The 26,983-nt window shown below is 35.4% G+C and overlaps 2 protein-coding genes across 2 annotated transcripts in view; one reads left to right on the top strand and one right to left on the bottom strand.

The window, feature by feature from the left end:
• Positions 1-18,997, bottom strand: part of LOC144449871 (pyruvate dehydrogenase (acetyl-transferring) kinase isozyme 3, mitochondrial-like) — a 27,111-nt gene extending 8,114 nt beyond the window's left edge. Inside the window, exons 1-4 of the mRNA XM_078140418.1 lie at positions 18,338-18,997; positions 4,694-4,835; positions 1,026-1,097; positions 257-320 (exon numbers count right to left, since the gene is read on the bottom strand). Coding sequence (XP_077996544.1) covers positions 257-320; positions 1,026-1,097; positions 4,694-4,835; positions 18,338-18,452 — 393 coding nt within the window. The 5' untranslated portion in view covers positions 18,453-18,997. The remainder of the gene's footprint in view (positions 1-256; positions 321-1,025; positions 1,098-4,693; positions 4,836-18,337) is intronic.
• A 1,243-nt stretch (positions 18,998-20,240) lies between these two features.
• LOC144450298 (huntingtin-interacting protein K-like) lies at positions 20,241-26,335 on the top strand. The gene is made up of 5 exons (XM_078140895.1): positions 20,241-20,262; positions 21,189-21,330; positions 21,619-21,674; positions 22,293-22,344; positions 25,935-26,335. The coding sequence occupies exons 1-5, from the start codon at positions 20,246-20,248 to the stop codon at positions 26,028-26,030; spliced, it is 363 nt and encodes a 120-aa protein (XP_077997021.1). The 5' UTR covers positions 20,241-20,245; the 3' UTR covers positions 26,031-26,335.
• The last annotated feature ends 648 nt before the right edge of the window (positions 26,336-26,983 follow it).

Below are 26,983 nucleotides of genomic sequence, written 5' to 3'. Positions count from 1 at the left end.
TGGATAGCCTCTAGACTAATGTCAAAAAGCCTTTATATAAACATCCAATCTTTCAAAGTGTTATCTAGTGTGCCCTCTAATGATAGCCAAGTTTTGTTGTTGTCAGTCAAAATGAGAAAAATTTGGATTTCTTGTGAGTCACCACATAGTAATAGATAGTGGAACAACAAATTTTGGTGCGTCACTAGAAATTGTGTGTGTCAGTGGCACGTCAAATTGGCTTAGAGGGCACACTGGTGTAATCTCAAAGTCTTACCTGTGCCATGGTTTCTACAACGTTAGCATGTCTGTCTCTGATTTTTTGTAGTCTGTCTGTAAAACTGAAAAGTACAAAAATATTGTCAATGAAGGATGCAAAGAATATTTTTACAATTGCTATAAAACCTGGAAATTTTCACTAACGAAAATGCAAAAATAAGTAGTGACTAAAATGCCTTCTTGTACAAGAACACATTAATATACCAGTCTGGTAATAAGTAAAAATAAGTAGTGACTAAAATGCCTTCTTGTACATGAACACAATGTACCAGTCTGGTAATTAGTAAAAATAAGTAGTGACTAAAATGCCTTCTTGTACATGAACACAATGCACCAGTCTGGTAATTAGTAAAAATAAGTAGTGACTAAAATGCCTTCTTGTACATGAACACAATGTACCAGTCTGGTAATTAGTAAAAATAAGTAGTGACTAAAATGCCTTCTTGTACATGAACACAATGTACCAGTCTGGTAATTAGTAAAAATAAGTAGTGACTAAAATGTCTTCTTGTACATGAACACAATGTACCAGTCTGGTAATTAGTAAAAATAAGTAGTGACTAAAATGTCTTCTTGTACATGTCTGGTAATTAGTTAAAAATAGTCTTTGAGAACTAACTGTAAAATTGCAAAATGTTCTGTAGTGAAAATATCTAGGTTTACTCATAGACCCTCCTCCCATGGTGGAGGGTCTATGGTTTACTGTACACAATAATTTAGTAGTCACCATAGACAGGAAAGTATAAATAAATATTTGGACTACTTACTCATCAAAGACTAACTGATCACTGACACTGGCATCTTCATATTCTAGTAGTTCTTTCAGGGTCTGTAAATACCTGTACAATAAATAAATGGATAAACATAGTAAGTTTATTTTAGTAAAAATACTTATTTTTGTTTCAATTTTATTGTTATTACTTTTGCTGGTATGCATCTTTCCACTAAGCTCCCATTGTGACTTAAGACCTGGCTGAGTGCGCCCTCTATAGACGTGCCACTGACGCACACAATTTCTAGTGACCGTCAATATTTGGTGTTCTCCTATCTCTTACTATGTGGTCAGTGTGTCCTCTAAGCCAATTTGACATGCCACTGACACACACAATTTCTAGTGAAGACAATTTTGATCTGAACGGTATAACATCAATAACATTTCAAGTTTACCATAGGCTCCATATAAACACAATTTGCTGAGTATGGAAAATAGTCCTTAGGCTGTGACCTACATCTAGGGGTCAACCTATTAGTTAAGTGATATATATGGGTCTAGTCATTCAATTGGGTCTATGAATTATGTGTTTTTTATTGACAGAGATGAGATATGAAGTGATGTACAGGTACAAATTACAATCAGTACATATCTACTTAACCCCCATGTCTACTTCAGAGATCACGACAGTGTTGATAAATGTAGTTAATTACCTATTTACAAATACCTGGACTCATCTGATGTGATAAATTGTTGCTAGGGTCCAAAAATGGCAAAAACCATAAACACTGGACTAATCTGATCAATTGACGCTAGAGGTAGCTGTGTCCTAAAACTGACCCCAGACAACTAATACAGGGTTTAAAGGTCCAAAATGACCCAAAAACAACAGACCCTGGACAAATGACCAAAAACAGACCCTGGATAACTGACCAAAAACAGATCTTGGATAAATGACCAAAAACAGACCCTGGACAAATGACCCAAAACAGACCCTGGATAACTAATATTGGTACAAGGGTGCTGAATGACTGAAAAGTGGCACTGGGTATAGAATACATGGTGTTAGGGTCCCTAACTGGTCAAAAATGATAACCAAACACTAATACACATTCTACTGACCAGAGTGGTACAACTATCAGACTCTGGCTAACTAATACCAATACATTCCCTCTAAGTCTAAGCTTTTTGAGATTGCACAACTTAAGGAGAATGGAAAAAATGGAAAGGGTAACATGGCAGCCGTGTTTGTGGGGGTGTAGAGGGATGGTCCAGAAAGGGGGTATCCCTTCTTTCAGCCAAAGAATTCTATCAACATGTACTACATTTATCTCAAAGTTCAAAGTTCACATACACAGCTGTAATAGCCAATTACTCATTAGGTTTGCTAATGAGGGCCACAAAAACTAATCAACAACATGTACCTTGAAACATCCTGGTATTAAATCCTTTTCAACAGATTATCACATCACGGAGCTACCTCCACGACCACATCATACACAAACACTGCACACATTTATCAATTACTTGACATAACTTTGGCAGACATTCAAACTATTAGTACATGCACGAACCAAGTACAAACTGTTATCGTATGGCAGACATTCATTCTCACATGCTGCACCCTGTCTATGGAATGCACTGTCACTGGAAATACGACAAAAACACCAACAGCTAACGCCTTCAAAAAGAACCTAAAGACATATCTGTTCTCTGAAGTATTCTAGTTGTACAGCACCTCTGAACTCTACATTGTAGTGGAAACTGACACTTTATAAATTCACTGATGCATTGATTGCTGTACACAGGTTAACCATCACTGAGACACTCAGGGACTTGAAAACAATTGACCTCTGACCTTTTCAAAAGATATCTGTGCCTGAGTACACAGATTTCTACTTTGTCTGCTTTTGGCAAAACAATCAGACTTTGCACTGTTGCAGTAAAATATCTTGATTTATTTGAACAAATTTTTTCAAATTTGTTAGAGAATTAATGTTATTATTTTAACAGTAAATTGTTGTTGTTGTTGTTGTTAATTTAACTTAAACTCTGCCCTCTATAGGCAGAATTGAGTAATAAAGTCCTAAACGCATATATTTTTTTATGCTTAGAATTTTCTGACACTGAATAATGGCACTGTCTGATATTACTATTTACATACATGTCACGGTATGTTTACTGTAGGACTCTAAAGACCATCTATACAGGTACTACTAAGAAATAAATAAGATATGCTAATGTGAACTTTAAGATTTTGTGGACGTCTCAATTGGTAATCCTTCACCCAGAGATTTGGTAATCAGATCTGAAAATGTCATTCACTTATTACAAAGCCAGTATGTCAAGTCAGATACCTAAGTCTTTGCAGATTTGGTAATCAGATCTGAAAATGTCATTCACCTATCACAAAGTCAGTATGTCAAGTCAGATAGCCAAGTCTTTATAGATTTGGTAATCAGATCTGAAAATGTCATTTACCTATCACAAAGTCAGTATGTCAAGTCAGATAGCCAAGTCTTTATAGATTTGGTAATCAGATCTGAAAATGTCATTTACCTATCACAAAGTCAGTATGTCAAGTCAGATAGCCAAGTCTTTATAGATTTGGTAATCAGCTCTGAAAATGTCATTTACCTATCACAAAGTCAGTATGTCAAGTCAGATAGCCAAGTCTTTATAGATTTGGTAATCAGATCTGAAAATGTCATTCACCTATCACAAAGTCAGTATGTCAAGTCAGATAGCCAAGTCTTTATAGATTTGGTAATCAGATCTGAAAATGTCATTCACCTATCACAAAGTCAGTATGTCAAGTCAGATAGCCAAGTCTTTATAGATTTGGTAATCAGATCTGAAAATGTCGTTCACCTATTACAAAGCCAGTATGTCAAGTCAGATAGCCAAGTCTTTATAGATTTGGTAATCAGATCTGAAAATGTCGTTCACCTATTACAAAGTCAGTATGTCAAGTCAGATAGCCAAGTCTTTATAGATTTGGTAATCAGATCTGAAAATGTCATTCACTTATTACAAAGTCAGTATGTCAAGTCAGATAGCCAAGTCTTTGCACTTTTAATCAAGAAAATTGTTTTACATATATATAATCTTCTAATAAGTCCACATAGGATACCTTAATAAACAATAACATATAACATTAGTCTATTTCACTGTAGTCTTCTTTAATATCATTATCAAACTGTACCCAAACAGAATTGTCAATTTACTATACGGTTGTAATAAAGCTCTGTACCATAGGATCACAAAGTGTATGTCATTCATCTATGACAAAGCCAGTCTGTCAAGTCAGATAGCCAAGTCTTTATACTAAACCATAGGATCACAAAGTGTATGTAAATGTGAACTTTGCAAGAGCATATTAATTCTGTTTTTCCCAATTAGTATGTACTTGTGTACAAATACCCCTTAGGAGAAAAGAGGATTAACTGTTGAATGTATCAAAACCCAGCACACACACACGTTTCATTTCTGCAAGTCTTTCAGTTTCTTAGTTTGTATGTCTATTGCCAATACAACACCTGCTAGACTATACCATATGTCCTGATATGACCTTTGACCTCTTAATTGCTCTCCTAGCACGTCTGCAATACAGTCCAGGCACTTTAAAGCCTGAGGGGAATTTCCACTGAACTGATTCAATACAGTCACTACCTGGCACTCTATATGTAATAAGTTAACTTTTAAAAACAACAACAAACTCACCAACTTTGAACCAACTGTACTGACGGCATTTGTAGTAATGAGTCGGGTAGAAGATTAATTTCTTTCATTATATTTGCTATCCTTACTGGAAGTTCTTGTCGTAGAAATAAGAATGACTTCTTAACATTGCCATCTTTCTTTCCTGCAAATAACACAAAATATATAAAATTATCTAATTAATAAGAAATAACAAAAAAACATGCATTAATTAACACTAACCATGGTAACCAATTTAAAGCACTTTTCCACAATAAAACTCGTGATAATCCTTATTACAATTTGTTTGTTTTTTATTTTAATAAATAAATAAATTGGGAAAACGCAAACGGATTCCCTGGGCAAGTTATCAGGGTTGCCCAGCAAAGTTTCTTGTATGTACAGGATATGGTTATTTATTTCAATTTTATCAACTTTGTTTGCAAAATCTTGGTAAAAACACTGATTCAGAATTATTTCTCCTGGCACAGACCTGTAGTGACACAAGACCTTCCTCAACTCCCTGAATGGCATACAATCAGGTACAGCTGCTGTACATGTGTACTTAATTAAAGCTTTTACTAAGAGTTCTCTATCCTACCAGGTCCCCATTTACAGCTGAATTGACTGGGTTACAATCATAATTCATATCTTAAACAAGGATTTACAGGGAAAATGAAGTTGCCTTGGCACTAATGTGACATCACATTTTTTATATACACACATTTCATAAACTATATAGGTGTTGTTCACAGTGGGGATGTAGAAGTAGATAAGTTAACATGTTGACTATCAGTTGGAAAGTAAATAATTGCAGCAATTAAAATCAACAAGTCCATGTGTAATGCTTTCATTAGAAGCCTGTTTGTACTGTACTGTACTGTACTGTACTGTACTGTACTGTACTGCAAAAGAATAGCAATGCTTTATCACTTTTCAATGTGATTGGTAAAGGATCCTGCTGTGTGTGTTGTGCCTGTGTTATTGTTAGATACTGGGAATAGAAATGTGTCTATCTTTGGAGCTGAAATGCATCTATGTTTCTGTTTATAAAAAACCAGTGTGCCCAATGAGTGAAATATCACTGTAACGTCATTTTCCCTGTAAGTGATTCAGAAACAAATGGCCACTACAATGTTTGAATGGCTGCTACAATGTTTGAATGGCTTGTTTTGAGTCAACTGTTTCATGACATCATACTTCAAACATAATACTAACAATCATATATCAGAAAATGTGCATGATAAGAGTTTTTTCTTGAAGACTATAAAAAGCTAAAATCTACCCAAGTTTTGTACTGGATTCTCACAAAAAAAATACAGACTGAGTATATAAATATGAAAGTAAGTTTACAAAATATTTCCCTCCTATTAATTTTGGGTTCTGAGTGAAAGTACACCACACAATTCAATACAGGGTAAATGTATTAATGAATTCACCCTTCACATTAGCCAGGAATCCTGGCAGATGGGGTTTTGACTTTGTTATCATCCCAACCAAATTCAAAACCCCAATCAATTGGATTCCAGGCTACCTTCAGGTTGGTACTCTGTGCATCAGTGATCAGTCATGCCATTGTATGCAAACAGTACTCTTGGGGCATAGTCAGTGAGACATGCCATTGTATGCAAACTTGTTTATGGCCTTGAACTTGCCTTTCCAACAAGTACATGTATATGTAATTTGCATAATTGGAAAGGCCAAGTCCTCAACTTTCTTTACAACCTAAATTCAAGGTTATTCACAAATTTACATACAATGGTACATCTATCATCAAAGGGAGTACAACTTTACAAGGATTTCAAGATTTCAACTGTTTTGGTGAACTTTTCAGTCAGAAAAGTCTTCATATTTTAACAACGTAGAGAATTTAAATACTTATTAAAGTATCCTGTGAAACTTTCTCTCAGGAAAGTTTTGAGATACTTAAATATCTTGTTGAGTTTTCCATTGTACTAAAGAAAAGATATGTTCACAGAAATTATTGCAAAATGGCTGAAAATAATAAAATTGAAAGGTCAGTGCCCAGGGTCACTAACCTAAAGTAACCTTTGTACATATTTAAGTATTCTGTACAAGTTATACATACTTTAATAACCCTTTTAAGGCCGAGACCCTAATTTTAGTTTGTATTAACCTCATCAGGTCTGAGGTTATAACATAGACTAACTAGAAACCAAGTCATTAAAGGGTTACAATTCTGTCAATTATGTGTTCTAGTAACTTCTACCTCTTTCTCCCAACTTGTACTTAGTTGTGTACAAACAAATACCTCTTAGGGAGAAAGAGGACTGAATATTTTGATAAATAGTTGATGATAAAAAATTGTTTTCATCATTTTCATGGCTCACTATTTTCTCAAAAAACACTGACTATATCCATATATTACATAGTAACATGTACAAACACTGTATGTGGGTATAAAAACAGTATACATTTGTATTATACAAAGAATGCTGACTATAATTTACTAAAAATATTACAGCAACCATACATGTATATGTATATACATGTTTTAATAGTCAACAGTGATGGGTGGTTTACTAGTTCTGTTCTGTTATCTTACACAGTAGTAATATGTGCAAATACTGTATGTTAGTATAAAACCGTATTCTATATAAAGAATGCTGACTACATCAATATTACTAAAATCTTACAGCAACAACAGTATATATGAATGTAGTGAAAGACTGATGGATGGTACACTGACACAACAGTACTATGCAAATACTGTATGTCAGTTCAAAAAACATAATTATAGTATTTTATACAAATATATATTGGTTGGTTGGTTCTACAGTGAGGTATTTCAAATGAAGCCACAGTACAAACATATATTTGGTGCACAGAAGAGATTAATATAAATCTAATTTTGTATTTATATAATTTAATAAAAATATGTCAGTATACAACATAAAGTAAATGTATTAAATTTACAAGAGCATAAGAATGGATTCTAAAATTGAATGAAGTATTTGGAATGAAGCCATAGCTAGTGGCATATATTTAGTGCATGTAAGTGATCACTGAGATCAATATACAATGTGTATCTGATTTTGTATGTTTCAATAACAAATCTCCAAGCAACGCCTACTGTCACAGTATAACTGATCAACTGTATATTTGTAATTTTAATTGTGTACATAATACATTATATATTTTGAGTCATATTGAGTACCTTACTGTGAATTTCTGTCTATAAATATGTGACGGGAAAGGGTAAGCTAATTCCTCTACTCCCCACGGAGTATTCAATTCATCCTTTACCTACCCACTGTGATTATTCCAAACTGTAAAGTTGTGATAAGACCATATATTGTTAACAATTCTATCTATTATAACATTTCAACAGAAAGGAAGTTATTATGACACTTATTTTTACTTTTTTCAATGAGTTCATATCAAGTCATAAACACATGAGGTCACAGCTGGCATTGGTCTATGTATGTCACATGACAATCACAGCTGGCATTGGTCTATTTAGGTCACATGACAATCACAGCTGGCATTGGTCTATGTAGGTCACATGACAATCACAGGTATACAAAATGTACAATGACCTTTATGTAAAGTCATCTGACAACAATGTGATATGTCGTGAGGTCAGGTCATTGTAAGGTTACCTAGTATTGTAATATGTTTACATAATCTCTATAAAACTCAAAAAGTGTCTCTATTTTGTGGCTGTGATATGTCATGAGGTAAGGTCATTGTAAGGTCAACTTGTAGATGGAAATCAAAAGTTAATGAGCTGATGGGGCAACTGTTTACTTTGTATTCTGGTATTGTACATACCCTGGGTCAACCTACTCTCTGTATACATAGACTATATGTCCTCTAGTAGTTATCTGGGTGACAATACACACCAAGGGGTCAACTACTTTCTGTACACATTGACAAAATCAGCTTCAGCAGTCATCTAGGTAGATACACCAATGGATCAACCTACTCTCTGTACACATCAACAAAATCTCCTCTAGCAGTCATGTGTATAACAATATATAAATCTGACATGAAACAAAGTTATTTGAAGTGTCAATAATCTGTTTATCTCTGTTCCTGTCATATATTTATAAACTGTCCTAGGGTTGTCCACTCCTACCAATCTACCATCTATTTATATAGGCCATAAACAATTTTGATAGACCACTGGGTTCATAGTTACAAATGATCTTCTCACAGTCAACAAATGTTTTGGAGTGAATCCAAAATTATTGCTGATGTCTGGTACGCATCATCACCATTAACTGTACTATAATCTAGTTGATATCTTTACTATTATTTTGTTATTTTTGTTAACTATTCTTACTCTAGTTTATTTACTAGTTTGTTTTAGCACCAAACATTTATTGCAGGAATGGAATTGTTACGATTTACACTTCTACTTCCAGTTAAAGACCATGTTGGCATCCAGACTAAGCCATGGATAGCCTCTAGACTAGTTGATATACAACGTTTATAGATTATTTCACATAACCTCAATCCTATTTCAACCAGTGCACTGATGGAATTTTCCTAAAACCGTGGTATGACGACATGGCTAAGCAGCACAAGGCAAAACATGGTACACTAATGACTGTATGTTGATATACGGTAGTAATTAATCAGCACCTATAGACTAAAGCTAAGGACCTTGTGTTGATACCTAAGTACAGTTCAAAGTCCATATGATTCATTGGTATACATAGCTGACAGGTATAGTTTAGTTGTTGGGTTTTTCCATAGGTGTGCATCAAGCTATACTGATGCAATAACATAAATTATCATTAATAAAAAATAATGGTTTTATTTGATGATTTACATGTAACTTACAGGGCTCGAAATTAACAATAGTCCCATACCCACAGACTACAAATGTACCAATTCTTGTCATGGGGCTACCATAGTCCCATGCCTACAGACTACCAATTCTTGTCATGGGGCTACCATAGTCCTATGCCCACAGACTACCAATTCTTGTCATGGGGCTACCATAGTCCTATGCCCACAGACTACCAATTCTTGTCTTGGGGCTACCATAGTCCCATACCCACAGACTACCAATTCTTGTCATGGGGCTACCATAGTCCCATACCCACAGACTACCAATTCTTGTCATGGGGCTACCATAGTCCCATGCCCACAGACTACCAATTCTTGTCATGGGGCTACCATAGTCCTATGCCCACAGACTACCAATTCTTGTCATGGGGCTACCATAGTCCTATGCCCACAGACTACCAATTCTTGTCATGGGGCTACCATAGTCCCATGTCCACAGACTACCAATTCTTGTCTTGGGGCTACCATAGTCCCATGTCCACAGACTACCAATTCTTGTCATGGGGCTACCATAGTCCCATGCCCACAGACTACCAATTCTTGTCATGGGGCTACCATAGTCCTATGCCCACAGACTACCAATTCTTGTCATGGGGCTACCATAGTCCTATGCCCACAGACTACCAATTCTTGTCTTGGGGCTACCATAGTCCCATGTCCACAGACTACCAATTCTTGTCATGGGGCTACCATAGTCCCATGCCCACAGACTACCAATTCTTGTCATGGGGCTACCATAGTCCCATGCCCACAGACTACCAATTCTTGTCATGGGGCTACCATAGTCCTATGCCCACAGACTACCAATTCTTGTCATGGGGCTACCATAGTCCCATGTCCACAGACTACCAATTCTTGTCATGGGGCTACCATAGTCCTATGCCCACAGACTACCAATTCTTGTCATGGGGCTACCATAGTCCTATGCCCACAGACTACCAATTCTTGTCATGGGGCTACCATAGTCCTATGCCCACAGACTACCAATTCTTGTCATGGGGCTACCATAGTCCTATGCCCACAGACTACCAATTCTTGTCATGGGGCTATCATAGTCCTATGCCCACAGACTACCAATTCTTGTCATGGGGCTACCATAGTCCTATGCCCACAGACTACCAATTCTTGTCATGGGGCTACATGGTAGTCAAGCCCTGACTGACACACACAATTTCTAGTGTCGCATCAAAATTTGGTGTTCTCCTATCTCTTACTATTACTCAGAAGAAATGCCAGTTTTTTCTAATTTTGACTCACAATAACAAAATTTGGCTATCAATAGAGTACACACTGATCATAAAATGTGTATGACAGTAGTTCTGGATGATAAGGAAGTGAAAATAATTGTATAAAACAGCTACCAGTAGATATGTGTTCTGTATGCAGAAAAGACAAACAATACAGTAAATGTACATGTAATTGGTATGGAGATGTCACTATCATTTAGAATTACCATTTATATTGGACAATATATTGTTCATGGTTCAAGAATCAATAGGATAGTAAAATTATATATATAGTCACTTTGGAATGGTGACTATTGGAAATAAATGTGACAGTTTTGATTCTTATTTCTACGGACCATGATCAAAGCAACTATTTATTTATTTATTATCAATTATAATAACTATATTATTAATATAATATATCGATTCATTTCTGGGCTTAATACAAACCTGACTGCAATGGTTCAATCCATCTACTAGTACTACCAACCTTGATCAAAGTAAACATATTCATTTATGTTTATGCAGCAATCATTATATCATCATCATCATCATCATCATTATTATTTATATTTATTTCTGGTGCTTTATTTTGTAAATTCTATTTTCATATTTTAAAATATTTCTATCTCATATTATGTGTAGACCAGCAGTTAAAAACTAATTTGACTTTAGACAATTTGTTCCTATATTTGAAAATTGCATCATCTTTTTTTTAACCTGACTGATTGATGGTCTCAAATGTTTGCATGTTTGTCAACATAAATTGTGTTTCCATGTCAACTGTGACAGTCAATATTTCAAAACTGATTTGTTGACTTATCATGCCTTGAACACAATATGGTAGCTTCATACATATGCAACCTCACGCCCCCCTTCACCCCCCCCCCCCCACACACACGCACACAACCTCCACCACGCATCCACCCACACAACCTACTAGCTCTGGATATATATATATATATATATATATATATATATATATATATATATATATATATATATATATATATATATATATATATATATATATATATATATATATATATATATATATATATATATATATATATATATATATATATATATATATATATATATATATATACATGTATATATGCTACAAGGTTCGACATGTCTTCCCTCTCCGCTATGATTTGTTCCTATAATAAATAGCGAGACTGAACAGATTTCATTCGCACGGATTTTAGGAAGAAACCAACCCATACCTATGCTAATGACAATAACAAATATGAAAAGCAAGTTTAGATCATTAAATGCAACCTACGTCTTGTCTATTCTGTTGTTTCTTGTCGTAACGTTCACTCAAACCGTAAAATGTGCAACAGGACTGCGGCTTAAATGTGTAAAAGGTTGCGTGCATGTGCAATATTGAGCTCATCTGTTTGCATAACTTACCGTTTTCCATCTCTAGTGAACTTAAGGCAAGAACTGACAGAATTATAGGTTGAATTTAGTGATCTAGAGTTAATTTCTGTATTTTATATACTCATTAGCATATGGGTATGGGTGGTTTTTCTTCTGAAAATCCATGAGAATGAAATCTTGCTATTTGAAATAGGGAAGACCCATAGCTGAGAGGGAACACGTGTCGAACCTCGTAGCATATACATCCAGAGCTAACAACCTACCTACCTACCTACATGTACAATGTAAACTAACCTTCACTAAAGGACCCAAGTAACTCTCTGATTTTACATAAAATTTTAAAAATATTTTGTCAACTTCAGACCTCTCATCTTCCTTTTTTTTCTATTTTCATTTAAATCCTAGATTCATATCTAATTCAGTCTAGTCTACATTTATATCAACTGACTTCTCTTTATCCTATAGATTATTGTATCTTTGTTTTTGTCAACAACACATCCCTATCTAGTATCTACATTTTAATCTTATTTGTATGTATTTGCTATATTCTTATTTTCATTGTGTTTACCTTGGACTATGTACATGATGTATCAGTCAGGGTGACTCTATTTTTTTTGGTTTCTTATTACCTGACTAACCAAATGAAATGATTGGACAACAACAAACCCTATCAATCTGAGTCTAGTGCTATCCTTCATTAAATCACACTGATCTCTAGGGGGTTAGATATAATTCGATACCACGTCGGCATCCAAACTCAATACGTCCTTCCTTGGGCCATTTTGGGTTTATTTTTCTATATTTTTTATGGATACTTAGGCCTAAAAAACAAATTGTTTGGTTCTGGTTACCCGACCCCACCTAGTTTTTCACCGCCAACCCTTTATGTATTTGAGAAAAAATAAATAAAATCACAAAAATTGTGAAGTCTCGCGAGAAATAGTGGGTGCAGAAACTGACATCCCGACAATATAAAACTGATCTTTCAATCTGTAATGGCTGTACATCTGATGAGAAGAAACCAATAATACAGAGAGACCATATGGAAAACAACGGAACACATAACTACCTGAACTAGACACTCACATGATATATATAAAATAATAATAAAAAATCTACCTATTCTAGAATTGAGTGTAATCGGAACCAAACAATTTTTTTGGGTCTTTTATGAATATTGCACCTTCATTCTGTATCATTGTTTTCCCAACTACAGGCTTATAAAATCTACCACAGCAATCTCATTTTTGTTATTTTGCTATTTTGGCCTTGGACTGTAGGAAATTAAGTAGAACACCAATGTGTATAATGTATGATATCTATCTTTCCACTCAGCATTCTTTTTTTAGATTTTACCTTGGACTCTGGAATTTGCATTTGAAACAACATTTCAACGATATATATAATGTATTTATTTTAAATTATGCAATCTTTGGAAACTTGTAATAAGGATAAGTCTTCTAATATAAATATCACATTATACTCAAGGTTATTTCAACCTTCACTGAAGTGTAACTGAAATAGTCTGTTTAGATATGTCATTTGTGCCTCACTATTAACCAGTTGAGAAGCCTGATAGGGCTGAAAAACATGACATATCTTACAGTGGTTGAGTCTACTAAAACCTGTAAAGGTTCAACTAACATTCACTATAGGATCTGTTTAATTTTGCATACAATCATGATATGGTAATTATACCAATATAGAATCCAAGTGTAACCAATTTAACCTTTCACCTCATTAACCTATAAATCTATTGTTCACATGCAGATTTGTCACAAATATGGCCGCTTTGTTTTTGTAAAATGTGTATTTTTCAAACATTTATCTGCAAATGGGGTTACATTTCAATCCTAATTTTGGTATAAAATTAATTAAACGGATATTTTCTGTGATTCTTGTCCAAAATTGAGTACAAAATAATAAAAAAGTTCTGGAGCAAGAATTTTTGTAAATGATATTGACACAAAATTATTCACTGGTAGGTTGTTTTGGAAGCAAATTCTACTTAATATCATGAGTCAATACCTACTGAATGGGACATGTCAATGCAGTCTGTTTTGGGAAAGATGGTGGAAGGGTAAAACTGTGCCAATGTCAAAAAAAAAAAAAAATTATTACAGTCACTGGAAACAGCTTGTTGGTATTTTTGGATTAAACTAAGTGCTGACGTAAACAAATCATGAAAACAATACCTATCAAAAATATATAAATGGCAAATATGAGCCAATACCTTGTTTCTTCACTAAAAATATGCTTTAAATTTTAAGAAAAAAGTCACAAAATAGTGTAATTTTTGCACCAGTGTGTTTTAAGTATTTTTTTTTATGGTTGAAACTCAAATATTTGAAACAGTCAAATTCCTTGAAGGTGATCAAGTACCACATACTAGTATGTCATCATGAGTTAATGTGACAGGTGTGGCTAAAAATAAAACACTTCAAACATGTCAACACAGAGATAGATTATTCATTTTAAAGCATTTTCTCTATTAAATCATCATATTTATAATTTCATGTACACTTCATTTTAAAAATTAACATATAATTCAAATATGCAAATTAGTGACAGGAAGTAAACATAGCTGTTTTTCTATTGTTTTCTCTCTCTGAATGATGGGAAGTGAAACTTATCCTGTTTCATAGACCTTAATAGGGCTCTGCCTGTTTGGACAGATACACTAGCACTGCACCAGTGTAAAGTTACAACTGAATGCATTCAAGCTATCAAGTTTGCCTGTCACATGCTGTACATAGTTTTAGCAAAGCAGAAGACAAGCAAACTTGGCAAGGTGATAGAAATCAGTTGTAACATCTCAGCAATGCAGCACCAATATAAACTGTAAGCTTGTCCGTGCTACAAAATCTGATCCAGATACAATTCAATTTACCAGTCCATACTTGTAGTTAATTTGTATCTAATTTGAATTAACTGATCCAGATCAAAGCCGACTCTGGGTGGTGATTTCAATCCGATCAAAGTTATTTGAATCAGATCGCGATCAGTTAGGCGTGGTGTGGATAGGCATGTACTCGAGTGAATTAGTTTGATAATAAGTAATCCGAATAAAAGCTGGTATAAGTATGGACAGATATGCTAATGTAATTCGAATCGAATCCATCTTTCACTTTTTAGTGAAGACGGAAAGTTGATTCGATGCGATTTAAAGTGATCTGGATCAGTTTAATTGTCAGATATGGACAGGGCTTGTTTGTGCCTGGACAGGGCTTGTGTGTGCCTGGACAGGGTTTGTGTGTGCCTGGATAGGGTAAACAATTTCTCATTGAATGGTCTGACAACCACTGTATTTTCCCTTTACTGAAACTGGCTACATGTACATAAATATAAGTCACATATGCAAATTAGTGATAGGAACTAAAATATCAGATATTTTTCTATTGTTTTCCTCTCAGAACAATGAAAGTGAAATTCTATTCTATGATGAGTGCAGATATATAATTTCTCATTGAATGACTAACAATCACTATTATCTTTTCGTTGAAAATCTGGAAGCCATTCTCAGAGCTCGAAATTAACAGTGTCCAAAGACTACCAATTCTTGTCATGGGGCTACCATAATTTGCCCACTCAGGCAACCACTGATTATGTGATGATTTTAAGAATTTACAGACATTATTTTAGTAACACATACATGTATACATGTATTTCCAATAGAGGAATTCTGTTTTCAAATTTCACGACTAATGGTCACCATCACTTTCTGAAATTGTTAGTCTATGTGGACCGACAAAGAAAAAAACTAATTTTCAGCCCCGGGAGTCTGAGAAATCTATCATATGTTCCTTTTTTATTGTTTTAATTGTAAGGATATATGAAATACCTCCATGAGTCTATTGTACAAAGATCTTCACTAACATCACTTCTAATTACTTCTTTCAATCACAAACAACAAAGATGTGAACATAGAACCTGAAAGCATGGAGTACAGTGTTGTTCTATTGTTTTATGTGTCACTGAACTATTATGCAAATGAAGATACATGTATTGTACTGATGTAAAATAGTCCAGGGCACACATGCAGACTGCCAAATTATCAGTAGTCCAGAATACACACCCAGACTGCCAAATTAGCAGTAGTCCAGGACACATACCCAGACTGCCAAATTAGCAATAGTCCAGAACACACACCCAGACTGCCAAATTAGAATTAGTTAAAACAAAGGCACATATCAAGATTGCCAAATTCATAAAGTGGCAGTCTGTTAGATCAACGGAAATCAATAGTAAATTGTAGCTGAAACAATTCATAACTAAATCTGACCACAAAACTGGTCTAAAAGTTGAAATTAGCAGTAAGTCCACAGTGCACAATTCTAAATATTGTATCTAGACAACTAAATTTATAAGGTGGTAGTCTGTTAGACCAATGGAAGTCAATAGAAAACTAACTTGTAGCTGAGTTTACTGGCAATAAATTTGTAAACTATTTTGCGCCCTGCTGTAATGAAAGGATGATTCCTAAACTAGTATGGAATACACAGAGTTCAGAATTCTAGTACAACTGCTGGGTAGGTCAAGCTGGTGGAAGGATAAAGCTATGTCAACAAAAACATCACAGGTAGTGGAAACAGCTTGCTGATATTTTTTCAGATTCAACTCAATGCTGACGTAAGCAAATTATGAAAACATACTGGGATGATAGGATCAAATATACTGGAGAAATATGGATAAATATGGCCTTGACTAAATTATTTAAAAACATAAATAGGATGACAGCATGATAATACGATTGATAGAAACAAGTTGAAAGTTGTTTTCACAGGCAGTGTTCTGATATACAAAATACTTAATTTATTCCATTCATTCATTCCTGTCAGCTAACTTGTACACATAAAATAATGATTAAAAAAAATGAATGTTGGAATGTTGGGTAGTCAAACACTAACAACAGACAAAAGACTAAAATTGAATTAATACATTGTTCATCTTTATAATTAATATGACGAATATTAGTGTTTTTTAGGAAGGTTTGGGAATCCTGATGATGGGGGAGGAGGGGGGTGTTACTATGTAGGAAGACTGCTTTGTGTGGGTAGAAATAATGTATGTGTGTGTGTGTGGGGGGGGAGAAAGAGAGAGAGAGAGAGAGAGAGAGAGAGAGAGAGAGAGAGAGAGAGAGAGAGAGAGAGAGAGAGAGAGAGAGAGAGAGAGAGAGAGAGAGAGAGAGAGAGAGAGAGAGAGAGAGAGAGAGAGAGAGAGAGAGAGAGAGAGAGAGAGAGAGAGAGAGAGAGAGAGAGAGAGAGAGAGAGGGGGTGGTGGAGGGGTTAGAGATAATATTTGTATTTAATTTTTAGAAAAAAATTCCATTCTTTCACCATTATTTGGGTAGGGAACCCTGGTAAATTACTTAGTGAACTCAGGTAGATTTTATCTCTTTACTATCCAGAGGTAAGACACTAGAATAAAAACCTGGTAAAATAACTGAGGAACTCTGATAGATTGTACCGCCATACTTCCCCTCATGAAAATACTGCTATTGTTACTAATTTTGTTCAGAACTTAATACAGTGGGAAATTCCCCCTCACATTTTTATTTACATGTACATGTATGATGGTGTATAACTTTGCAGTAATAAATATTGTATTATTAATTTTTAAGTAAAATCCGTACACAAGTTTTTTTCCGCAGTCCAGAATAAATGCCAGCTTTGCAAATTGTTGTATACTCCTATAATCGTTGAAACGTGTACGGTATGAGATAACTTATCAATTTACCTTTGTACAGTTAAACTCAAACGTAAACACAACAACAGTTACCATTGCTGACTGGGCATCATCTAGGATTAGGGCCTCCATGCTGTGTCTACCTTGGAGTAATTATACTGACCATAGACCAGAGGTGGAGGGTCTATGTACTGACAGTATAATTACTCCAAGGTCTGCCCCAAATGAATGCATCCACGGTGTGACATATCTATCCTATCTATAAACTCAAAATTTACAAATTGGAGAACCGTGGCCTGGTTGTACTACTGACTCGCATTTGTGTTGAAGCTAGGGGGTCGAGATCAGGGAATATGCCTGTAACCCGATTCCCCGAAAATGTATCGTCTGCAATGAATGGACGTGCTGTTTTGAATATCTCGGCCTTCAATATCTCTTCACATTTCGTACATATTCGTCTGTCATATGATCTATATCAATTGTAGGAACTTAGAAACCGTTATCACGTTACAAATTTACCAATATTCATATAATTAATTTAACTTACCAAAATCCAAAAATTGTTGAATTGATAGTGGTGAAGGCGAGAATCTGGAATAGTGATCCATTCGAGCTGGCAACGACTTCAGTGACATACACAGACATCTCACTATACGAACCATTTTCAGTATTTGTATTTAAAATAAACTATTTGAACTTAATATGAAGGTCTTTGAAGAAAGAATGCTTTTGTCATTCCTTGAACAAAATAATTCGAGTAAAGATCGTCTTGCACTTGACCTCATTAATCTGAGATAATGTTTTCTTCTGCAAAATAAATGTCTGGTGGCGTGGTCAAACTGTTGCGAGCGTTCCTCTGTCGAGATGGGTTTCCAGGAGTTGTGTTTTACACCAAATTCTCGATAATCGACGTTTGCCGTGATCTCTATAACCGATGCAATGTGTTTATCCCAGTGTAATTTGGGTCAACTTTCCATTCACACTGCTACGTGGAGAAGCCAGCAGCCGATATGTACGCGCGTGATACTTCACAACAAATCTACTTTCAACAAAATACTGTGGCTCCGTAAACAAAGTTGTCTGCAACTTTTAGAGATGGCTATTACCACAAACGTCACTGGAGAGAATCTGTGGCTCTCTCTGACGCTGTTGATGGAATGAAGGTAGAATGACGTACAATTTCTGAGTCTGTGTGCGTCGGGTCAGATCAGACTGACTGAAACTCGTTTGTGGTTTGTGATGATGTATTTTTCCGTGACGTCACGTATACTGCCCTCTAGTGGTAAACTCAAGACACACCCACTTTTGAACCAATCACAGTGAATATATGCAAATAAAGTATGTGCAAAAACTCAAATCGTCTGCCGTTTTCATCTTATTTTTAAAAATAAAAGTAGAAAGAGAAACACCCCCTCTACTCAGCTAGCCCGACTGAAAGGGTCTCTTTCTGAGAGTTTTAATTTGTAAATTACAAAATTTGAAATTTGAATATTTTCGAAAACATTTTCTGAACAACAACAACAACAACAACAACAACAACAACACAAAACATAAAACTGAGTAGCTGTATATATCTCGAATCCAATGAGACTTTCTATTCTTAAAAAATAGACGGTTAGTTAGAGACAATGGTGGTAAATCAACATGATCAGAACTACGTGCAATAAATGTCACGGTTTCGTACTTTTCCGTGACGTCACATCATAAAGTCCGCCTTTTACCTTTTTAAGCCATTGACAAAAAACTTGATACAAACTTTATCGTTGGCATTTTAATTAATCTCACTGTGTGAAAAGAACCGAGTAAAATACACTTTGTTTTAGATTGTTTAACTTTCAAACAAAATGAAAAGAAAAGGGATGGACAACTTAAAAGTTTTTTTTACCCCAAACCATTTACGGAGAAGAAAATGCGTCAATACATACTAATAATACAGTCTTTGTGTTATGTAGGGAATTTGAAGAAAATACACAGGGCATACATCTATCGAATTAAAACATACACTACTCGATGACGAATGCGTGACTGACCTTCAAACTGTGTACCGTATAGTAAACTTATGGTACAATTTTTGATTGATTGATTGATTGATTGATTGATTGATTGATTGATTGATTGATTGATTGATTGATTGATTGATTGATTGATTGATTGATTGATTGATTGATTGATTGATTGATTGATTGATTGATTGATTATTTAACGGCAATGCATCCATAAGACTTTTTTTCATGCAATAAAATATAACGAATTACTATATTACATATACACGATGTAGATACAAACAATGGAATAAGTACACCCAAACCCCCAAACCAGAAATTAAACATAAAATAATGCAAAAATACATTATAAATGTCAACATATCTCACTACGGATATTGACATTTTCCGAGATTCAAAAGATGACCGTGGAGTAATTTGTAACAACCAAACAAACGAAACTAAAAAACAAAATGGCGACCGCCACAAGGTATGTGTGAAAATATTTTCGTACACGTTTTGCGCTTCACGTGGTCAATTTCGATTACGTTATATCGCTAGTTACTATCAGAAAAGATTATGTTAAAACTAAGACATCAAATGGTATCAGTATGGTCTCAATTTACACGAACGTTATGTGCGAGTCACTGATTGCGAGAAGTACTTGGAGTCTTCGGCCGAGATGTAATGTCCATGTCAGACTCATGGCATGCTGCTGTCAATGTACAGCAGTGCCACCAATGTGTAACTGTTATATGCGTTGAGCTTTTTCTAGTATCGATCAGTTTTACCGTTATTTTACTAAAACAGTTGTCAGAAAAATCAACGTACTTTAGTGGTTGGAATGATGTGACTATTGAAATAATGAAACAAAGACGTTAGAACTATTTCAAAGTAACGTACCACCGTAATCCAAGATGTCAAGAACCATCTAGCGACCAATCAATTGTTATTAGGAATATCTAATGTTTTTTTTCAACATTGTAAAGAAAGTGTGTATTGCAGTGTTGGGGATAGTTGTTGTTGTCATCGTAGTCTAAGTGACACCATATAATTTGTATGTTATTGTTAAGTTAAGGTGATGGAAATATTGTTGAAAACAAATCAGCAGTTGTTGTTGTTGTTGTTGTTGTTGTTGTTGTTGTTGTTGTTTTCATCGTTGTCTAAGTGACATCATATATATTCAGTGATGGAGAAATTGGTGAGAGAACCAGTCTGCAGTTGTTGTTTTGTTTTGTTGTTGTTGTTGTTTTCGTCGTTGTCTAAGTGACATATAACTGAATATTAAAGTGATGGAGATATTGATGGAAACCAGTCGGCACTTGTTGTTGTTGTTGTTGTTGTTGTTGTTGCTGCTGTTGTTGCTGTTGTGGTTGTCGTCATATAATTGATTCCATATACATTTGTATATTGCAGTGATGGAGATATCGACGAGAACCAATCTAACCAACCTACTAGTAGTAGTAAAGCTAAGAAACATGACAGTGGTGCAGCAGACTTAGAGAAAGTAACAGATTATCATGAAGAAACAGAAATTGTCTCACAAGACATGATTGATGTAAGTTTATAACAACATAGACCAAAGACTTGGCTATCTGACTCTACATGTAGTGTTCATGAGAAGACCTCGTATATGTAACAGTTTGTAATAAATGTCATTCATTGCTGTGAAAATTGATAACACATCATTAGTTATGCTGATGAGAATACTGCCACCTAGTGGTCAGCTGTAACTATGCAATGAGTCATTTTGATGAGGATCGTTGACCAAGACATTGAACACTTAATGCTAAAAACTTTGGAATGCTTCTGTGTAAATCATACTTGTTATGTTTTTTGTTGACAGGCCATGAATATACTTGGCAATAAAATGAAACAAGATAAAGCACTAAAAGCACAGAGGTATGTATACACTTTTTGACATAAAAGGGAATCGTGATTTTGATTGTTTTGACTTCTGTATCAAGTAGGAGTAGCAGTAAAATTTATTTAAGAACAGGGTAGCCAGGAAACAACAGAAGCTGATTTCCACCTGGGCCCTGTTACCACACACACAAAAAAAACATTACATACCACACAAAAAGAGATTACAAACAATGCGAAAGCAACGTTTAACAAAGACAAGATGAAAAAGCAACAATAACAAAGGATAAATTTACACCGCCATCCAGTTACACCATACTGGAAGTCATCCTCTCTGACATAAGATGATTTATGTATGTATTTCTAAAAGTATGAATTGTTTTGCCCTGCTTAATATGTGTTGGTAGACTGTTACATAAAACAGCTCCAGAGTATTTAAAGGTTCTCTTGCCCGAATTACTGCTAATTCTCGACACATGCGTATTGAGATTGGATCTTTGTCTAGTGGAATAGCTGCACTACATAACCCAATGACACAGACAATGACATATATGGTATCGTGGCCTAGAACAACAAGAAAATAAATCCTGTATTTTATTTCCACTTGTTACCAAGCAGAAAGTCAATAATAGTAAATTAATCTATTTTCTTTTCCAGGGAAATTGACCTCTCAAAGGTCAAAGTTCAAAAAGAAGATATTGACCTCATAGTAAGTATGACCTCAATGTAATTGACAAATCTGTGGACTAGTCTGACAAATCTGTGGTTGGTCTGCATATGTAACCACTTGCTACTTGCTTACTAGCGGAAAAAAATGATGGATCTGTTAGGCTAATCAGTGCACTGTTGTCTTTGGGGAAATGTTGATCTTGACAAATTTGAATATGTGTTGCATTATCACTCATGGTCTTTGCATCAAATTATATATATGCTATGGCCTAGCTCTAGCTCAATTTAACAATAAGTATCTAATCATATACTGTGTAGTTGGTTCACCAAACTTCAGTCTCGCGTAATATTTTTATCTGTATGTTGTTAGGGCAGTAAGTAAAGCTACCGGAATAGCCAATTACAAGTTCTTGGACTTGTGTTATACCATGGTGTAAGGTATTGAAATGTGTGAGTTTTGACTTGTGTTATACCATGGTGTAAGGTATTGAAATGTGTGAGTTTGGACTTGTGGTGTACCATGGTGTAAGGTATTGAAATGTGTGAGTTTGGACTTGTGGTGTACCATGGTGTAAGGTATTGAAATGTGTGAGTTTTGACTTGTATTGTACCATGGTGCAAGGTATTGAAATGTGTGAGTTTTGACTTGTGTTATACCATGGTGTAAGGTATTGAAATGTGTGAGTTTTGACTTGTGTTATACCATGGTGCAAGGTATTGAAATGTGTGAGTTTTGACTTGTATTGTACCATGGTGCAAAGTATTGAAATGTGTGAGTTTGGACTTGTGTTGTACCATGGTGTAAAGTATTGAAATGTGTGAGTTTGGACTTGTGGTGTACCATGGTGTAAGGTATTGAAATGTGTGAGTTTGGACTTGTGGTGTACCATGGTGCAAGGTATTGAAATGTGTGAGTTTGGACTTGTGGTGTACCATGGTGCAAGGTATTGAAATGTGTGAGTTTTGACTTGTGTTGTACCATGGTGTAAGGTATTGAAATGTGTGAGTTTTGACTTGTGTTGTACCATGGTGCAAGGTATTGAAATGTGTGAGTTTGGACTTGTGGTGTACCATGGTGCAAGGTATTGAAATGTGTGAGTTTGGACTTGTGGTGTACCATGGTGTAAGGTATTGAAATGTGTGAGTTTTGACTTGTGTTGTACCATGGTGCAAAGTATTGAAATGTGTGAGTTTTGACTTGTGTTGTACCATGGTGTAAGGTATTGAAATGTGTGAGTTTTGACTTGTGTTATACCATGGTGCAAGGTATTGAAATGTGTGAGTTTGGACTTGTGTTATACCATGGTGTAAAGTATTGAAATGTGTGTGAGTTTTGACTTGTGTTATACCATGGTGCAAGGTATTGAAATGTGTGAGTTTGGACTTGTATTGTACCATGGTGCAAAGTATTGAAATGTGTGAGTTTGGACTTGTGTTGTACCATGGTGTAAAGTATTGAAATGTGTGAGTTTGGACTTGTGGTGTACCATGGTGTAAGGTATTGAAATGTGTGAGTTTTGACTTGTGGTGTACCATGGTGCAAGGTATTGAAATATGTGAGTTTTGACTTGTATTGTACCATGGTGCAAGGTATTGAAATGTGTGAGTTTTGACTTGTGTTGTACCATGGTGCAAGGTATTGAAATGTGTGAGTTTGGACTTGTGGTGTACCATGGTGCAAGGTATTGAAATGTGTGAGTTTTGACTTGTGTTGTACCATGGTGTAAGGTATTGAAATGTGTGAGTTTTGACTTGTGTTGTACCATGGTGCAAAGTATTGAAATGTGTGAGTTTGGACTTGTGTTGTACCATGGTGTAAAGTATTGAAATGTGTGAGTTTTGACTTGTGTTATACCATGGTGCAAGGTATTGAAATGTGTGAGTTTGGACTTGTGGTGTACCATGGTGTAAGGTATTGAAATGTGTGAGTTTTGACTTGTGTTATACCATGGTGTAAGGTATTGAAATGTGTGAGTTTGGACTTGTGGTGTACCATGGTGTAAGGTATTGAAATGTGTGAGTTTTGACTTGTGTTATACCATGGTGTAAGGTATTGAAATGTGTGAGTTTTGACTTGTGTTATACCATGGTGTAAGGTATTGAAATGTGTTAGTTTTGACTTGTGGTGTACCATGGTGCAAGGTATTGAAATGTGTGAGTTTTGACTTGTGTTATACCATGGTGTAAAGTATTGAAATGTGTGTGAGTTTTGACTTGTGTTATACCATGGTGCAAAGTATTGAAATGTGTGAGTTTTGACTTGTGTTATACCATGGTGTAAGGTATTGAAATGTGTGAGTTTTGACTTGTGTTGTACCATGGTGCAAAGTATTGAAATGTGTGAGTTTGGACTTGTGTTATACCATGGTGCAAAGTATTGAAATGTGTGTGAGTTTTGACTTGTGTTATACCATGGTGCAAAGTATTGAAATGTGTGAGTTTTGACTTGTGTTATACCATGGTGTAAGGTATTGAAATGTGTGAGTTTTGACTTGTGTTATACCATGGTGCAAAGTATTGAAATGTGTGTGAGTTTTGACTTGTGTTATACCATGGTGCAAAGTATTGAAATGTGTGTGAGTTTGGACTTGTGTTATACCATGGTGTAAGGTATTGAAATGTGTGAGTTTGGACTTGTGTTGTACCATGGTGCAAAGTATTGAAATGTGTGAGTTTTGACTTGTGTTATACCATGGTGTAAGGTATTGAAATGTGTGAGTTTTGACTTGTGTTGTACCATGGTGTAAAGTATTGAAATGTGTGTGAGTTTTGACTTGTGTTATACCATGGTGCAAAGTATTGAAATGTGTGAGTTTTGACTTGTGTTATACCATGGTGTAAGGTATTGAAATGTGTGAGTTTTGACTTGTGTTATACCATGGTGCAAAGTATTGAAATGTGTGTGAGTTTTGACTTGTGTTATACCATGGTGCAAAGTATTGAAATGTGTGAGTTTGGACTTGTGGTGTACCATGGTGCAAAGTATTGAAATGTGTGAGTTTTGACTTGTGTTATACCATGGTGCAAGGTATTGAAATGTGTGAGTTTTGACTTGTGTTGTACCATGGTGCAAGGTATTGAAATGTGTGAGTTTTGACTTGTGTTATACCATGGTGCAAAGTATTGAAATGTGTGAGTTTTGACTTGTGTTATACCATGGTGCAAGGTATTGAAATGTGTGAGTTTTGACTTGTGTTATACCATGGTGTAAAGTATTGAAATGTGTGTGAGTTTTGACTTGTGTTGTACCATGGTGCAAGGTATTGAAATGTGTGAGTTTTGACTTGTGGTGTACCATGGTGCAAGGTATTGAAATGTGTGAATTTGACTTGTGGTGTACCATGGTGCAAGGTATTGAAATGTGTGAATTTGACTTGTGGTGTACCATGGTGCAAGGTATTGAAATGTGTGAATTTGACTTGTGTTATACCATGGTGCAAGGTATTGAAATGTGTGAGTTTTGACTTGTGGTGTACCATGGTGCAAGGTATTGAAATGTGTGAATTTGACTTGTGGTGTACCATGGTGCAAGGTATTGAAATGTGTGAATTTGACTTGTGGTGTACCATGGTATTTGGACGTCAGCAAAAAAAACAATATTTTTAATTTGTTTCTTGTGTTTTATTACAGGTGAATGAAATGGAGATACCTAAAGCGAAAGCAGAGAGAGCATTACGAGAACATAATGGTGACCTTGTAGCTACACTAACATCACTTACAGATTAAATATTTCACATCAAGTCTTTGTCAGTCTAAACATTTCACTGTTGAAAACCTGGTTAAAGTGATTCAGTCTGTGTTGAAATTTGTGCAAGTCATACAAGTATCGTGATCGTGTTCGGAAAGCAATCTTGAAATTATTCATTCACATCATCATTGGATAATTTCTGTTCAGAATTTGCTTAAAATTTCGAAATATCCACCAGATGAGACTAGCAGTAAACTGAAAATCACTTACAAATAAAACCCATCTGTCTTTATGTTTACCACTCTATACTACTTGTCAATATTTTCTTTTAAAACTTTTTTTTTTTATGAATAAACAAGATTTATGAACAAAGTTCTTGTTGCAGAATGTATTTATACTACTAGTATATCTGTGGAGTGTGATGGTATGCTCATTGTGTTATAGGTGGGTGGGGTCTGATTGCAGGCTGTGTTGTTGCTGGGGGATCTGATAGCAGGTTGTGTTATAGCTGGGTGGGGTCTGATTGCAGGTTGTGTTATTGCTGGGTGGGAAGGGGGGTCTGATTGCAGGCTGTGTTGCTGGGTGGTGAGGGGGGTCTGATTGCAGGTTGTATTATAGCTGGGTGGGGTCTGATTGCAGGTTGTGTTATTGCTGGGTGGTGAGGGGGGTCTGATTGCAGGTTGTGTTATTGCTGGGTGGGGTCTGATTGCAGGTTGTGTTATTGCTTAATGGGGAGGGGGGTCTGATTGTAGGTTGTGTTATTGCTGGGTCTACAAGTAGGTAGTCTAGTTCCTATACAGAATCGTTACGATTTACACCTCCACTCACAATATAGTCAAAGTCGTTACTCTAGAAGGATGAGATGCAATTTAAAATTCATCCACAGCCACCCACAGAGTCATTAACATCATGTCTTTGTTAATCAATCACAAAATTCTAACCAATCACAGTCCCTCATAAAGTTAGTGTTTATTGGGACAGTTATGTAATG

Source organism: Glandiceps talaboti, chromosome 19 (assembly GCF_964340395.1).
Source record: "Glandiceps talaboti chromosome 19, keGlaTala1.1, whole genome shotgun sequence".
NCBI lineage: Eukaryota > Metazoa > Hemichordata > Enteropneusta > Spengelidae > Glandiceps > Glandiceps talaboti.
The sequence above is the reverse complement of the archived record's forward strand: the minus strand, read 5'-3'. Positions and strand labels throughout refer to the sequence as shown.

Bases quoted from the DNA above. Each gene is read 5' to 3' on its own strand.
- LOC144450298 (XM_078140895.1), top strand. The intron at 21,331-21,618 runs GTAAGTTTATAA...TTTTGTTGACAG, and splicing joins TCTCACAAGACATGATTGAT to GCCATGAATATACTTGGCAA. The intron at 21,675-22,292 runs GTATGTATACAC...TTTCTTTTCCAG, and splicing joins AAAGCACTAAAAGCACAGAG to GGAAATTGACCTCTCAAAGG.